This window comes from Haliaeetus albicilla, chromosome 13 (assembly GCF_947461875.1).
Source record: "Haliaeetus albicilla chromosome 13, bHalAlb1.1, whole genome shotgun sequence".
NCBI classification, from domain to species: domain Eukaryota; kingdom Metazoa; phylum Chordata; class Aves; order Accipitriformes; family Accipitridae; genus Haliaeetus; species Haliaeetus albicilla.
In genome coordinates this window covers 3,981,414-3,998,980 of record NC_091495.1, presented here as the reverse complement: position 1 = coordinate 3,998,980, position 17,567 = coordinate 3,981,414, and the positions used below count along the sequence as shown (strand labels likewise).

The 17,567-nt window shown below is 41.3% G+C and overlaps 1 protein-coding gene across 31 annotated transcripts in view; it reads right to left on the bottom strand.

The window, feature by feature from the left end:
- Nucleotides 1-17,567, bottom strand: part of NRXN1 (neurexin 1) — a 715,706-nt gene that overhangs the window by 37,888 nt on the left and 660,251 nt on the right. For 2 of the 31 annotated variants that reach the window (XM_069799920.1, XM_069799921.1), the window contains exon 1: nt 17,476-17,546. The exons of the other annotated variants lie outside the window; for them this stretch is intronic. In XM_069799920.1, the coding sequence (XP_069656021.1) occupies nt 17,476-17,508 (33 nt within the window). In that variant the 5' untranslated portion in view covers nt 17,509-17,546. Of the gene's footprint in view, nt 1-17,475; nt 17,547-17,567 lie in introns of those variants that run through there. 31 annotated transcript variants of the gene reach the window in all.

Genomic DNA, 17,567 nt, shown 5'->3' with positions numbered 1-17,567 from the left:
GTTTTCAGTTATTCTGCTCCGAAAGTTAAATCTGCCATTATAAGAATATGCTAATAGCTAAACCTCAGCTGTACGTGTCAATTTGTACTTCGGGAAGGCTGTTATCCCCTGCATCAATCTAACAGCAGCAGACTGAGCGTTAGGCGGTTCTCACGGACACAAAAAATGTACATACAGCAAATGCCACCGCTGCAGAATGCCGCAAATCAGGAGTTCTGGAAATGCCGGAGCGAAGCCTCCAAGAGGTGATTATAATCCCCAGATGCTGACTTGGACATGGCAGACTTCTCGCAACGGCATATGCAATTATAGCGAGCACTTGCAAAATTTATTCTCCATTAAACATGTAGCGTAAGTATCAATAAAGATCGTTTGTCTTCTTTTCCTTTACTACCGATCTGACCTTGTTGTTAATAAAAGAAAGAAATAGCTTTTTTTCATCAATATAGGAACACATGTAGACTGATATTTATCACTACACGGTCTGCTTAGAGCCCTTCTAGTTTTCTTTGAAGGATCACAAATTATTCACAACACAGCGGGGTTTCTTCAGTGATCACATCAGATGCATTTTATACAACATCCTTGTTTTTGTATCTGATATCAAACCCTATAAACCACATCATTTTATGGGGAACCTGAAATTGGATTCCTCTGCAAAAGAACATTTCCTCCCTCGACTGTCTGCAGCACTTTATAAAATATTGATAGGATGCCTAAAAATACACATAGGCCAGCACAGCTTTAAGATGGATAACTATTTAGCAGCCATAGACTAGACTTCACACCACAGGGTTCTTATTAGGCATAGTTGCCTAGAAATCACACTTATTTTCTGACATATGATTATAAATATTTTCATTTAAAATGAATAATTCAGCTCACTGAACAGATAAAATTATATAATTCTTACGTCTTCAAGGTTCCCCAGCAAAAACTGTGCTCCAAAAACATATGGAGGACCCAGGTGAACAAGTCTGTGTCTTTCTGCCTATTTCTCTTTTATCTGAAAACAGAATTTAATTACTCTTTTTGTGACACACATCGCATATTCCTGGTCGAGCTTCAGCACGAAATGCAGAGATGCCGTTTTGGGCCAGGCATTTCCCGGTGTGACTTTGTGTGATGCTGAAAACTCCCATCCCCTGAAACCCTCTGGGCTCGGCTGCCTGCATATGAATGAGCTGGGGCTCTTCTCCATAATGCAAATGGCAAGGCAGCCCTCTTTCTTGGCTAACGAAGGCAAACATTTTCACTGGGCTCGGAGAGGCACAGCTTCCCCAGGGAAATGTGGCACCGGGTTTTGCACCAGCAACGGGGGCAGGCAGAAACATGCACGGCCACTGTCCCACCCCAGTTACTTTCTGACCGGCCCCAGCCACAACCACGTTGGGTGCGTTTCCAGCGAAGCACCAAGAAATCACCTGCTGCTTCCACGCGGTTTGGTCCCACTGCAAGTGCAGATGGCAAACCAGAGCCGGCACTTGGGCACCAGGACGAGAGGAGAGGGCACTGTCAGCCTCAAGCACCTGCTATTTGGGAACCTTTGCTTCCAAGAAGTGGGATCGCAACAATTCCCATTTCTTCTATGATGGATGCTGAGGGGTTCATCCTCCTCCGTCACTCATTAAAGTAACAAAAACCTTACCTTTCCATTATTGCACCTTATTTATTTTTTTAAGGTAATTAATTCCCCTGTGATACAGGGATCCCTTCCAAGCACTCAGGTTTTCCACTCTCCGTGGGGTTCGTACAAAACACACCGAAGTACCATCTATTACTTGTAAGACTGCAGTAGGCTGAGTCTGGCTCTGCAGGGTTTCTTAGGCTGTACTGTACTTTCCAGAAAACACGCTCCATATGTTAAAGACACACCTTAACATTACACAACACACCCAACCCGAGCCCGCCTGCAATTAATTCGCTAGAATATTTTATTCACAAGCACATCTGTTGCAGCATATTTCACCATATTCAAGGGACTAGATAAAAGCCCCTTGCCCACTGTCTGTAGGCATAGAATGCATCCACCTCGTGCAAAACAACAGCATTGCTTTCCCGAAAGCAACGGCTGGAGGAATTGAATACTACTGAGAATTTCTGCTTGATGAGTACAGCAATCTTAATTGAGATTTAATGTTTACTTTACCTGGTTAAGCACAGAGCAAACACCAGAGAAATTATTGTGAAACAAAAAAAAAATTGTTCAAAAGCTAATTAACAGTGGTTGAAACTTCCTCTCTTCAAACAATAACCTGCCCAAGCAACGAGCATTTTCCAGCACAGCAAATGCTTAGCCTTGCACATAAACCTTTGAACTTGCTGTGTTGTTTCAGGCACCCGAACCACTAATTAAAAAAGAGTAATTTAAAAGAAAGCGTAATCTCACCTGCAGAAGAGGAAAATTACTAAATACTTAATTCTTCTCTTGTACACAGTGAACTAGAAAATAGGCAGAGTAAGCATGTGTGTGTTTGTGGGAGATTCTGTGTTTAATCCACACATTTCATAATGTTTAAAAAGATACAGTCACCATTGCACAGCTGTGTCCACACAGGTCACTGCCGTATGACTCAAAACCTCATTAAAGCATCAATTCAAAGACTGGTGAAGCTTTTCATATGGCTGTAGTCAGCTTCAGATCGGGCTCTAATGTCAAAGTCTGCACTGCCTTTCCCATGTCAAGAAGGATCCAGTTCTGGAGATGCCATGCAGTGCATGCAATGGTTTTAACCTTGCCACTTCTACGTGCAAAGGACTATACACATTTAGAACCACTACAGATTCAGTAGACTCATTATTTCTGTCCCAAATCTAAGCATTTCGATCAACCCCTCTTCGACTTACACAGCCTTATGTTTTGCAAAATAAAACTAATTTAAGAATCCCTGCTTCTTTTTACATAGGGCAACCACCCATGACCTCCAAGAGCCTTTATTATGCTTTATTTTTAGCCCCTCCTGCTCTGCCTGATCTGGTAAGAGAGCCGCTTTAGCTCAGAGAAGCATGAGCTGCAACACTCCAGTGCACAGTTGAGAGCTGGGGCCAGTATTGGGTATACCCAAGAGAAAAACAGTACTTTTGCGACAGCAGCAGCAGCTCAGCATTAAAACACGGAAACAGCAAAGCAACAAATACCCCTAATTATTCTAGATAAGAAAATTATCTGCAAAGTGGAATGCCAGAATCTCAGAAATACATGCGCGCAACCTTCTTATCAGACATGGTATCTCATTTTCTTCAGCAATCGGGACCTCCTTCGAGGACCCATTCTATTTCTCATGGTGGTTGGTCTACTTTTCTCATTGCCTGTGTTTTTAGCTACTGGGGATAATAAGAATATGGATTAATGACTGATTTTAATGTCATGTAACATTGGCAACATACATACAATGCAGTAATTATATAAGCAACTGTCTCTATAATCACTCTTCAAGGAATCACTATCTACAAATCTGCCACTTTGCCTTTAAAAGTACAACCCTAACCTGTCAAAATCAAATTGGATTTTCATTAAAATATGGCAGGAGTTAAGCAAATAAGCTACGGAACCATGCCTTGCAACAAATCAGTATTTCATGCCATAATTTATACTCTGGAGAGCCAAAGTAGAAAGACATTTATGTAAAACAGGACCTTCCCCCCCCCCCCCCCCCCCAACTTTTCCTCTCCAACAGAAATCCAGTGAAGCTTTAGAAGTGCCAACACCTATAGCCATACCTGTTAGGGGCTAAGCTATACTGCGCACTGAAGAGATCATGGATGTTAACCACGACGAATAGGAATGCCTGTGTTTGACCTACACCACTTTTGCTGTTCGCCACAGGAAACATATTAAAGCACCAGGATATTTAAAAAAGAAAGGAGATGAAGGAATATTTTGTATTACCATGTGAAACACACAGATGTTCACAAAGGCAAGAACTACTTTAATCAACTCCTTGAAAGACAAAAGTGGCTTCAGCTTTGTGCACCAACTCCTGCATCCAAGGCTGTTCTGTGTAATGAGTGCAATTTCCCCTCTAACGGCAGCATCTAATTTCTCGTTTTCATTAAAGGTTCAACATTCTTAAATGAAAGACAATTAAAATAATTTCAAAATCAAACAGCAAAAAAGCCAGAATTGCTTTACAACCAAACTCTTCCCGTAATTGCTCTTTAAATTCATCTCCCACTCCTGCTCCCCTCCCATAATATCAACTGGATTGAAGTAGAAGTTTTCAGAAGCAAGGATGAATTTCTCTGGTCTAATTCCACTAACTGGCTCTTTAGATCTTACTAGGCATTGCTCCCCCTGCTGCCAGAGGGAATTTTGCTTGGATAAAGACAGACATCTACCAGCTTCTATGTCTTCAACAGGTTCTGCAGAAGTTCAGATCATTAAGAGAGGAGCCCCTGGATTAGGACATATTCTTAAATAAATGGACTGTTGCTAACAGGCCACTTTAGTAGAGAACATGGTTATGCCAGATAATGACACAGTTCACGTACAGCAATATTTCTCAGCTAATAGATGTCTTCCTTCAGATGACGGTGAAAGGCCAACCCAGAGGTCATGAGACATTGTCAGGGTCAAGCATTCTTTGTCAACATTTGGAAACACACATATGCAGAACTAGAACATACCATGTAGCTTTTGTTACCTCCCCCAAAATGTTTTACTCTCATTATTATAATAAACACAAAATGGTGATGACTTTTAAAAAACACCAACTCTGAAGAAGGCATCAGCAGCTTGAAAACGGCCAGTGTTGGGGAAGAAGCATCTGAAAAATGTCCAATAACAAGAATCTAGCTTAGGTTCTGTCAGTAACTAGTAATGCAAGTCCTCATTACGGTACATAAATATGTTTATGCTTACATTTTGTACTTGTAACTTGTTCGAGTCTTGCTATATTAAAACAATGCCTAGTGAAATGATAGAAAAATAGAATAGAAAAATATGTTCACTGTTCAGTATTCCTAACTAACTAATTTAAAGGGCCAAATATGCAGCACTGGACATTTTTATCCTGCCTAAAGCATTCTAATACATATCTACTGCTAGAAAGGTCCATCTAAAACTGTAATGCTAGAGGGGAACTTCAGAAACAGACTGGACTTTATGACCCAGAAATCCTTTTTCAGTCTTATGTTCTCACCTTAGGTAACTATGAATAAGTTCCTGTGTGGGTGAATGAACCACTATAAGTTTTTGTTTAAAATTTGTGTCTTCAGCTAGACTTCCCTGCCTTCAGTCAGAGGTGCCTCTTAAGTGAATTGAAATTCGGTAGCTGGAAAAGGCTGTGACATTTCTCCCATGCCAGTGATGGGTGGAGACTCTTTCTATATACCGGGAGATTCAACAAAGCCATTTCTTTCTGGTTTAGAAATAGCAAGTGTAAATTTGTTTGATGTCCTGTATTTGTACCTGATAGACTCTCCCTCTCCCCAAAAGCAAACAGGCAATAAAAAATGCAAGTACTGACCTAGGCAAGCAAATCATCACCTGTAACTTCCCCCGGGGGGGGGGGGGGGGGGGGGGGGGAGGGTTTTCTTCTCCTCATCCCAGGGTTCTGGTATGTAAGGGCACATTCCTGCTGGAGAGCTCTCCAGCCTGCACCACTACCTCCCTCCCTCCCAGTTTAACTCCCAGTCCTGCTGCTGTTTTAGCATGGAGGCGGATGCCAGGACACACGCAAACACCCGCTCCTCTTTCTGGCAGCTGCTTTTTTTGTGGCATTGTGCCTGATCACCTTATCAACACACACCTCAAAACGTGACGTCCCCCAGGTAGTCTCACAGTTGTATAGTTTCCATAGGCTCTCCCAGCCATAAAACTGTTTGCAGGTGACAGCCTGCAGCAAAACTGGCCCAGATCTCATTCTCTTCCAGCTTCCCCCTTTTCAAGTAACACTTTAGCCATCTTTAATCACAGAATATCACAGAGCTGTTGCAACAATTCCAACTCGCTATCCTCCCTCACATCCAGAAAACTGAATCCCCACAGTGATAAGCTTTTCGGCCCTTTTTTTCCACATATAAAGTCTTCTATCAAAAAGGCTTTAAGACCTTGCTAAGCTATACATGTCCCAGTCTACCTTGCATCATTTCCTTTGCCATGTTACTTTTGACATGGAAAATGGGCTTTATGAAATTAAGGGCTCCAACAGTCTAGTTGCACATTTCAGGTTCCACCACATAATTTTCACATTTAATATAAACAGCTCCTAATGGCTACATTGGGTGAGCAAAGTGGAAGGGATACCTATTTTATTAAACCTGGCAAAAGCCCGGCTACAACCTGACTTCATTATAAAATCCCCAAACTCCGTCTCCCCCAATGCCTTATGTTTATTGATGCATCTCAGAAGCCACACACTGAAAACGGTTTCTAATGCGTTTTCTAAAGGTTGGCTGAAATACATGTATAGATATAAGAAACCACTTTTAATGAGCATCATCTTTTCAATTCTCTGGTTGAATGGATATCTTGATACAGGAAACTTTGGATCTCAGTTGCTTTATTTTGAGCTTGATATTCCTCACGCTTTTCCACACTCAGCTGTGATAGCAAGCTGGCCTCTGCTGCTGGCCATTTATTCACAGGCAAGAAACTTCCTTTTTGTGAAATACCCCATCAGGCAACTTTGCTCACTGGTTGCTTCCAGCAGCACACCACCACCTGGCAGAGAAATGCCAGAAGTATCATGAACATCAGCTGAAACAATCCCACCCTGCCCTGCCTCTGTCTTCTCTGGAGAACTTTGGCATCAACCAACTGCATATTCAGCTACTTACCAGTTTCTCCAGGCTGCTTTCACTCCTCCCCAAACCAGCCCAGTTCACGCCTGCTTATGTTTTTTCTTGTTACAGCTTTGGGAAAACACAAATTTTTGGTATTTAACCTTGCTTGGTATTTAACAAGCTTCTCCAGCATCACTGCAGCCCTTCCCAGTGGCAAACACGGAACTCCTGTACTTTGCAGACTGCCACCAACTGCTTACCTGTTTAATCCTGCGTTTTGGTAAATCTCACTGTGATATGGAGATGGACAGTAATTATCAAGGAATGTGTGCTGTATTCTATGGGGTCAAAGCCTGCCTGCATCTACCCTCCGTTCAGATCTTGCTGGAATTGAAGTTTTCATAAATGTAGAACAAGAAGAAAATAAAACTTCCCTGTTGCCTGCTGCAGCCCGAATCCTGTCTCTGTGCTCCCATGTGTTACCCTTGCTCTTTGGCAGCGGTATTTGGGAATCCTCCTCGTGTCTCAAAATACCACAAGGATAAACTGTAAAGCCTCTGAAGAGATTTGTTTTCTCTTTCTGGAAGGTTAAGATGCCCATGTCATCCTAGGTTGTTTTTTTCAAAGGGACTACAGGAGTTTCCAAGACTGGTTTCCCAATCACTGCATCATATAAGAAATATTATAAATTTCTACGATTTATTTAATCCTCTCTTCCACCACCCCTAAGAGATTAATCAGTGTTGACTACACTGTTTTACAGAGTGCTCTTGAGGATGGTATCAACTGAGAAGTTTAGGGTAGCATGTCTTTCTAAAGAAGATTCTCTGCCTGAAATCGGATTACTCCAACACAATCTTCTCCCTTTGTATCAGGGCTGAGAGCTATCTGCAATCATTCTCAAATACATAAACTGTCCTCCACAGCTGAATCGCTGCAGAAAAAAATGGGAGACTACATATCAAATATTTTTACAACTCTGCCCGAGTATAAAAATACGCACACACGGGGTCTCGTTTTGAAGGAGAAGCTGCCAATTAGCTGTCCCCACAAGGCTAATTTATAACTCTCTGTGACTTCCACAGCCGTAGCCCACAGCTGCATGCAAGATTCAAAGTACCTGCTGAGGGACGAATCCTTTCAGAGACTTTTCACTTCATTGTTCTGAATAACCCTTCATCAGTTTTCTGAGCATAAAAGCACACTGGTGTGTGACCTTGGGAAGGGTGCCTTCTTCATGGGCATGGCATGCAAAGGCAGGAATCAAAGCTGGCAGGCTTGCAAGATCCTGGTGGCAGACAGAGGGTTATAGCATATTGGTTGCTTTGTTTTAAAAATATTCTAAAGGCAGGCTCTTGCACTGAGATCCCTTCCCCTTTATACTGATATGGCTCTAAGTGGGACTACTGCATGTGAGCTACTAGCACATTGTGCAATTCCAGAGGAGCAGGTATGGAGCAGGGGCAGATGCAATGATGCTCAGCTGAATTTTCAGCCAGAAAGAAACAACAGATATCAAGAAGCAAGTATTGCTCCCAGCCATTTCAGGGGAGCACTGGTTCTGAAATCTGAGTATAACACTGTCTTCCACTGTAAACGAGGCTAAAAAATAAAAAGAAGAAGAGACCGTACTACCAAAAGCAGCAGAGACAGTTACAAGACTCTTATTTTGAGATTTTAATTGGCATGAAATCGATGGTAAGGCGAGCACCGCTGTTTCCCCTGATTTGACCTCTGCAGTGCGAGATAAACAAAACTTCCCTGATAAAGACTACAATCTCAACTCTTAAAATTTATCTGGTAGTCAGTCAGCCACCTGCTTCATACAGACAATCTAATAAAATTAGAGATCCTTGGAATGAAGCCAGTCTTTTGCTCAGTTCAGCATCCAGACCTGGCCGGCTCCCTCAGCTGGAGAGATCGCGGGTTGGACACACACCCCATGCTTACAGCCCAAAATCAGGCCACCAGCACAAGGAGGAGTATCGGTGGTTTCATCGCAGATGCCACCCCTGTGCACGTGCTACAGTAGTGTTCCCCACTGAAACTCCTCTTCTTTTTTGGGAGACTGAGAGCACCTGCTGACCGGAGCATCCTTTCCTGTATTTCAGAGCCAGAATAGCTCACATGGAAATCAGATCCAGCAACTTACGCAGTTACTAACATTTCCATTAGGTCTACATGAATTTTCACAGAAGAAAAAAAACAAACAAACTTTTTTTGACTGCTGACCTCACTAATGGCCACAGGTCTGAAGACCATATTTGATAGCAGTGTCTAACTTGCAGGACCACCCTCTGAGGGCACTCAGAGACAAAACTCGGCTTATGTAGACCATGTAGTAGTTTCCTTAACTCCCACTCTCAATTATTTTGCAAGGGTCACAGGATATTCCTGCCTTTCCTTTCTTCCGAGAATATCCTTCCCCCTCCCAGTTATCAGCACTAACACAATTGAGCATACATACATGCAAAACCAATCACAGGAGGAAGGAATGCCTCCTCCAGATTAACAAATTTTCACTGGAGGAAAAAGTCCACCTGACTCCAAAGAAGTAGCTTACTGAATCGTTGACTTATTTCAGGTCATATACATACATGCAAAATGCTGAATTGAGAATAACTCAACGGCACCTGGAAGATGCAAGCATGATTACACTTTTTCTAACATAATTATTAGACTGTCAATTTTAACATTCAAGATAATTTCAACTCAAGACACAATTTATTTGTCACTCCCAATACCCTCTATTAGATAGATGTCCTGTTCTGGGACACTGGTACTAGAGGAAAAGCTCAATAGAGAATATTCATGGAAAAAAGAAAATTATTTTTAATATCTGAAAATAATGGCACTAATGTTTTAGTATAAGACCATGTGAAATAAAAGGCAGTTTGCAAAGCTCACCAAGAATTGAATGTGGGTTAGTTAAACAGTGACACAAACTTTCTCCAAAATGCCAGAATAATGTGATTAATAACTGGTTTGCTCAATTCTTGCTTGGATCCTCCAATTCAGTCAGAGCCTAGAAATTATCTGGCATATTCATAAATGAATGAGGAACGTGAAGTTCCCAGAAATAGGGGAAGGAACAGGGGTTACTACATTCAAGCTAGAAATACAGGTAATCCTGCACTCACACAGTGATTTGGCAAGGAAGTGGGGCCAGAAAGAACAGGACCTACAATGCCAAGCCCTTGGCTAAGAGACGTGCAGACTCTAGTCAGGCTCTGAATAACACCAGTTTCCACATTGTGAGAGAACGTTGTTTAACCAACATTTTTCACAGCTTCATCTGCTCTTACTCTCGTTATCAACACGGCTAAGGCAACATCTTTCCATTTTGCTCTCTGTAGCTCATCAGCACTACAGGCATATGTCATGCTCTAATAGTCTGATAAACAACTGAAACTGCTGATAGTTGCTTCAAGGGGAATAATGTTATTTTCTGGGGTCATCTTATTATTTAGTAATCTCAGATGGTTCTGTTTAATTAATCACAAATAAAAGAAAATCTTCTCTTGGAACTGAAATGAATTACAGCTGGGGTAGGCTTTCAATGGGAATTAGTCACTTCCCACTGTATTTTTAGATCATTTACCCAGGTTACTTTCAGTTGCTTTATTTCTATGCACAACAATACCTGAAGTTGAAAAGCTGACTTCAATCCCTGAAGCCGTCTGGATGCCGGGTTGTAAAAAGAATAACACAAAGTCTACTAGAGCAGTCAAGTCAGTCTCGGCACAATGCAAGGCAGGAGCAAGGGTCACGGATCAGCTGCCAGAGCTCCTCATCCTGCAGTGGCTGCGCACTGGAAGAATGCTCCCACTGTCATAAAAGCTGCTGCTCTTTTCTGGTTCAGATAAATCACCTATATAGCAATGGGGAACAGATATTACAGACAGTTTGGACACAAGAAAATTGTCTCAGACTTTTTGGGGACTAGGTTTGACCATCTCAGTCGCCTATTTTAGACTGCCAGAAAACAAAGATTAGATAAAGTGACAGATACGTTCCTATGGGCTTAAAAGTTGCTATTATTTCCTTTGTAACTGTCTGCTGCACAAAAACAGTGAGATGTGAATGTCAGTCTGTATCCTTTCTGCCTCACACATCATCACCAGTAACCCTGGAGTATTTTGCAAAGGTCGCCTCTGCAGCCTTTTCAGATGTCTCCGCTACCACTTTACTTATGTTATTCCCTAGATATCCCCAGCAGAAAGGGGAATTGTGTAGTGACAGAAATTTTCTGCACAGGTAAAGCTGCAAAGGGAAGAGTTAGGGCTGGTAAAGATGACAATTGTCAGTGTACCTTATGGAAAAATGTGGGGTCTTACTCTGTCATGCCTCTAGGTAAAAATGGTGCAACCGGCACTTTAGACACAGGCAGAAAGAAACAAATTACACTGATTTTCTCTTAGCCATTTCGTGCACCCTGACCCCTGCAAGAGTTAGCAGAAATATCTTACTGTCTGTTAAGTTAGCTAGAGTAACTTCAATAAACTGAAAGAGGAGTAACAGAAGGGCTCTCCTGTAAAGTCTCTTCCTAACCTAAACTAAACAAGGCATCCATAAGCCAACGTGCACTGAATATGCCAGGGGACCCCTGTGGAGATCTCCCGCTGGTCCAGACTGAGTTTAAACTCATTTAAAGGATGCAAACTGCACGTCTCGGGGCTAAGCCTAAAGATGAATAAAGGTGCAATGCCCTAGCGTTGTGCCCTTTGTGCCTAGGACAAGAAGAGAGTTATTTCTGGTGATGATGCAACATGTGCTGAAATCAGTCACTGATGCTCACGTGGGATGCAGCAGTTCCGCAGACGCAGTTGTCAGCGAAGGCCCGGGGCTTCTCAGGCTGTTCGGTGCAGATGGACATCCTCTATGAAATCACAAGCTACATTTTTAGCTTGGCTTTGCAAACCGCTGTGAGGTTGGCACGGGCTGGGGGAAGTGAGCTTGCCCCGGATACGGCGGTTGACGTTGACATCAACCTCGCAGAACATATTTGCATTTGGGAGTGGAGCTTACCGGAGGGGATTTTTTTACTGACCTGCTGTGATTTTGCCTGAGCCGTCTCCCACCCCCTCCTCGCTGCCACCTCGCTGCTCTGAAAAGCGACATAGGGTTTGTTCCTTGCCAAACTCCATTGTATTCATTCCTCAGCTTCCCCATCTTCAGTGCATTACTGACATTTAATACCAGTATTTAATATACCTGTGTTATATGTAAAGTGAAATTGTGACTTTTCATTCGCTGTCATATCCCTGTTACTAAGCAATTGTTACATGAATGAGGAACTCAAAAACATGCTTTACTCCTAAGGGCCATATGAACTTCATTTTTGCTTCTACTGTACAATATACACAAAGTTGCTCGTTTTCTGTGTGCTTTCTGGGCAACACATTTCTTAAAGACACTTTGGTCATGCAAGATAAAACAGGTGAAAACCAAAAGCTATTCTCCACTTCTTCAATGCAGCTGTGCCCCAGGTGTATATTCTGCTTTGAGGGAGCTGTAAAAATTGGTAGCGGTCATAGAGCAAACACACAGCCCTGGACTCTTAAACCCCCTTTTCCTGACGCTGAACTTGCTCACCAACTTTGCTAATTTACTGGTTTTGGTTAACAGTTCAAATAACCTCACAGACAAATTCTGAAAATCCAACGAAATCCCTGAACGACTAAGGTGACACAGGACTAAACAACAGCCCAGAAAACCAAAGCATGTCCCCCAGCCTCCAGTACGGAATAATACAACATGATGGTGTAGCCTTCACAATGAGAGTGAACTAGCAAGGGAGTTTTGAAAATAGATAGGAAAGGGAATAAAAGAAATCAGAAGAACTACGAGAAAGAAAAAAAAAAACAAATAAAAAACTTGTGGAAACTTAAGGAAAGTACTTTAAGTCTTCATTTCACGAAGCTGAGTTTTTATTGGTTTGCAGCCACACCACAGCCAATTTAGATAAGCCAGCGAACAAGACACTAACATTATTGTGACCAAGAAATGCAATTTATTCTGTGCAAAAGCCCACAACTTACTATATTCATTTCTGGATTTGTGCCAAAAACATACAGCCAGACTCAAACCAGAAGGTGCTCCAAGGTCCTGGACGTTACAGCCTATCAGTGTGAGAAATGCCTTACCACCTGAAAGCTTCCCAGCTCTTCACTGGCAAATAATCATTTAGCTCATGAGATGGAATTTAAAATGAATCATTTTGGTGAAAATACCATCTTGCTCATTTTCCACTTCACTTCTGACATACTTTTAGCAACAATCAACCAAGAGATAGCTAGGTTCAGAAATCAATTAATATGTTCTTACCTACTTGGACTTTATACTCTGTGCTATTCAGGCTTCTGCCAAGAATAACATGTCAATGACATTAAAGTCAATGACAAAACTTCCATCAGCCTTAAGGATGGTAGAATTTCACCCTAACTCCACTTTTTTTCGAAACCCACCCACACTGCTGCACAGTGTGTCCACAATGCCCAGATTTCCTGCATATACAAAACACACTTTCTGATCTCTGGCCTTTCCACTTTTTTTTAAAGGTTGCACGCATTTTTTCCCTTATGCAGTCTAATGCATTGCATTGGAAGAGAAAATAAAGCAGTGTTTCTTGCTAGTAGCAATCTGGATGTATGGGCACAGAACAATAATTTGACCTCCTTTACAGCATCCCATCGAAAACTGACCAGCCACAGCACGTGGGCTCCACAGAAACAGTCCCAACAGGTACTTCTTTGAAGGAACTACGGATGAGTAACTGCAAGGGTTTCGTTGGCTCCCTGTTGACGTACAGTCATCCCACACCCCTTCAAAAAGCTGTTGACTGTAAGTTTTGCCCTCAGCCCCTACTCTGTCTCATCTTGATACGGTACTTTGATTGGAGGCTTTACGTGAAGTTTCACCCAAAAGGGATTGCAAGTTACGATCAGAAAAAAAGGATTAGCCCTACTTATCTGTGTGTGACTATATAGCTAAATCTAATTATGCACCCTGCAGGGAAAAATAAAAAACAGATGTAGACAAAGATAAAAACAGAGAGGCAATGCAGAAAAGCATAGCAAAATACTGTAATCACTCAGGCTACCCCACAAGAGCAACCTCTCATGCTTCTGTCAGACTCTTCCTGGATCTGCTGCTCAGAGCAGCTTGCAAGAGCAGGACAAAACACCCTATGGATTGAGAAACCACGTCAGAAATGTAAAAACAGAGAGAACAATAGAGCCAGAAATCCACAGTTACTACTGCCTGAACATGCAAAACAAGTGTAAAATTATTTTTTGTGTCAGAAAAGCTGATTAGTTAGTCGCTGAAAAAAACTTAGCTAATTCGTAAGAATTAGTAACATGAAACGGAATGACTAAACTTTATATTAATAGACACAACTAAAAATAATGACAAAATATTTCAAGCTATTGAAAATGTCAAGCAAAAAGTTATGAAAACCATTTACTGTTTATCAACAAGTTCCAACTGTCAAGCTTCTTCTTGGCCAAGACTGATTTTGATGTTTTCTTCATCTATTTACCTTGATCACTTCTTTATATACACACAACCCAACCAAGCTGTGAAACCATCTCTAACAGTGTGAAGACATAAAGAGCTCTAAGGAGAGGAAACAACTGCTTTAAGCAGTGGCAGTGGGTGACCCAAGGCAGAAGGGTGTCAGCAGAGTGAGAAATCCTTTTACGTTATGGAGCTGCTATAGTTTACATGGCCATTGAAAAAAGACACCATGATTTTCAGTAGCTGTGAAGAGGGAGAGAAGACAGATGAACAGGTATTGGTCCAAGATCTCCTAGGGGATATTTCCCATTTGGATTGCAGCAGGTTAGATTGTTCCTTCATCTGTGTCACCAAACTACCCTCATGATAGTATTTTTGTTAAATCGTCTACCTGGCACAGAAGCAAGTTCAGAAAAATGTGATTTTTATTTTGAAGTATCAGTATTTTAGTCTTTTCTGTGCACCTCTGTTCGTTGGTACTCCACATGGGTACCCTTCATAATGGCAACAGAGAATGGCTGAACCTCCTCTGCATTTCCTCCTCACGGTAAAGCCATGCTGACAACTCTTAACTTTTTATGTCATCTCAAATGCACAAGGTCAAAAAATAAATCCTCTCGCACTGTGACTGGGATTTCTTGCTAAATCAGCATTACTCCAAGACATAAAGCGCAGTTGAGTTTTTAAACCTTGTCCTTAGGCTGTTTGTCTCCTCTGAATTCCTGGTAAATATTGATTTTGGATTTAAAGGTCCAGCTGCCCACCTAATCAGGTTGCCCTGGTGTATACAAACTTTGACCGATTAATGGGTTATTTTAAATGTGCAGATACCTCAAGGACTAAAGAACATGGACAACATGAACTTTTCTTCTCTTGTTTCATGCCATAAGGTTTTAGATCAAACTATCCCTTTACAGAAATACAGGCTTGCCCTTCAAGATACAACCACCACCCAGATTTTTGTGTCGATTTCTTTTTCAGATGCGTCTAAGGGAAATCTGCCTAGCCTTAGTTACAATCAATCTTAAAATACCAGAAAAATCATTTGATATTAAACTTGAGACCACCTGTTGGCTTTTAAGATATTCGTAACTCTAGCAGACCTTATATTAAGCAAATGGAATTCATTTTGTAGACGTTATCTGGATGCATCTCTCCACAGGTGAGCTACCATCTAGGCAGGTTTAATAGACAATTCCTCAGGCTGCCCTGGCAATTACTCCTGTGCTGACCTGGAAGGATCATTAATATTAGGGAGTTGAGAGGCAATTCAATTTCCACTCTGGCTCAGCCCTAAGCTTCTTCTAAGTAGATGCTGTCAGCTGTGTCAAATTATATATGATGCCTAGGTGATGTGGAAGACTATTAGGAACAGAGCTGGGAATGGCAAACTCAATTCACAAAGTTTTCAGCCTGAGCTTGAATAGTGGCCTAAGATACCAAAAGGCCAGAACCATTTGGCATAGGAAAGCTCTAACAACCACCCAACGTATTTTTTGGGTGGGTAAGATGCTATGGGAAGAGCAAAACTAGGTACAGGTTAGCCCAGAGCAATAAGAGAAGAGCTGCTTTATAGAATTGCATATTAAGAGATTTAAATGTATACAATAAAAAAAAAAAAAAAAAGGCTTAATGGTAGAACTCTGAGGAAGCTCAGCTAACAAATGCAAACAGGATTACACAACATACCCGGTACATCAAAGGTACAAAGGTTTGATCCTCAGCCCCACAACCGCAGTAAAAAAAACCCACTAAGATAGCTCAGATCCAATTCAGCAGGTAACCTTTTCACAATCATGAAAAAAGCCCCCCAAAACGGTAACTCCTCTCAACACAATGGTTACAACCTGTAAACCAGGATAAACCTGAACAGCCGTCGCCCCCATTTTATTATTCCCTGATTCATTTGAAAGAAAACAGCGTATCAGAAAAGCTTTCCCCTTTTACTTGCTACCTAATCAGGTGAAAACTAGACATTTATGTACAGACAGAAGCTGCTGCTTCCTCGCTTTAAAAGCCCCTGTACCTCTTTTGGCAACCCTCATCTTCACCTTTGTCTTCGCTCACTATCGTGATACACCCGTCCCACCTGGTACCAGCTCTGGTTTTGCCAGCAGAATTCCCATGGTGCACGCAGGCATGACAGTGCCACAGCATTTTAACTCTTCTCGGGGAGAATAAGGAGCGAGAAAAGATCACGCACCTCCCCGAAGGAGCTGAGTGCTCTCACACAAACACATACCTTTTTGCTTGTTTTCAGGTAATATGGAAAGCTTTGTAACCGATGCTCTTTTAAATTAGATGCCTTGGAGGTTTGTTATTTATAAATAAATAAATAAATAAATGAACCCCCCTTGCTCTTCAGTATTAGAAACAAGCAAATGAACAATCAATCCATCTTTAAGAAATACACAAACACTTTCATTATCATAAACATGCAGCGATTTACCCTCCCCCAAAAGATTAGAATGAACTCATTTAAAAATGAAGCTACTTTGCATTATATATATCATGAAATATTAGTCAATCAGATATAGTCATTCATTTGTACGCAATTTTTCTTATCAAAACATGCATATAACTCACAGGAATTCCAGTTGTGCAAACGCTCACTGAAAAAAAACCAAATCAAAACAAATACACACATACATACACACACACACATACACGCATATTCTGAGCCAAAATGAAAAGCATGCATGGTCAGGGTTTAAGCATCATTTCAGGCAAAATAATTGCTAGATTATTAAAAAGAAAGCAGCCTGGCAACTATTTGAAGCAGTTTTTATTCATGCTTTTATTTGATTCTTCTCAATTTTCCTTTCCTTTATACTCATTTGTAGCAAACATGCTAAAAAGCATCTCTATTGTTTAAAAAAGCAGAAGAGAAAAAACAGAAGCATCCATGCTCTGGGTACCAAAGCGTTATTTTCTTGGAGCAGAAAAGAAAAAAAAAAAAAAAAAACCAAGAAAATCAAACAATTTAAAAGCTTTTCTATATTTAAAACAGATATCGTGCAGAAATTTGATCTTATTATTAATGACATGCAATCCCCAAGGAGACATATTCTAATTTAAAAAAATAAAAAAAAAAAAAGTCATTTTCAGTAATCGGTGCAAATGCCTTTTTTTTTTTTTTTTTTCTCCTCTTTCTCCTCCTTGCTGTCAGACTAATGGTATCTTAAACCCTGCATGCTGCAGTGCTTCGCCTGTGAGAGAAGAAGCTACCTGAGAGTTTTCACAGTGCCATCTCATATCCATGTCTGCCTGGCTACCCTGCGTGCTTACAGCTTTTTTTTTTTTTTTCCCCTTTCCCTCCT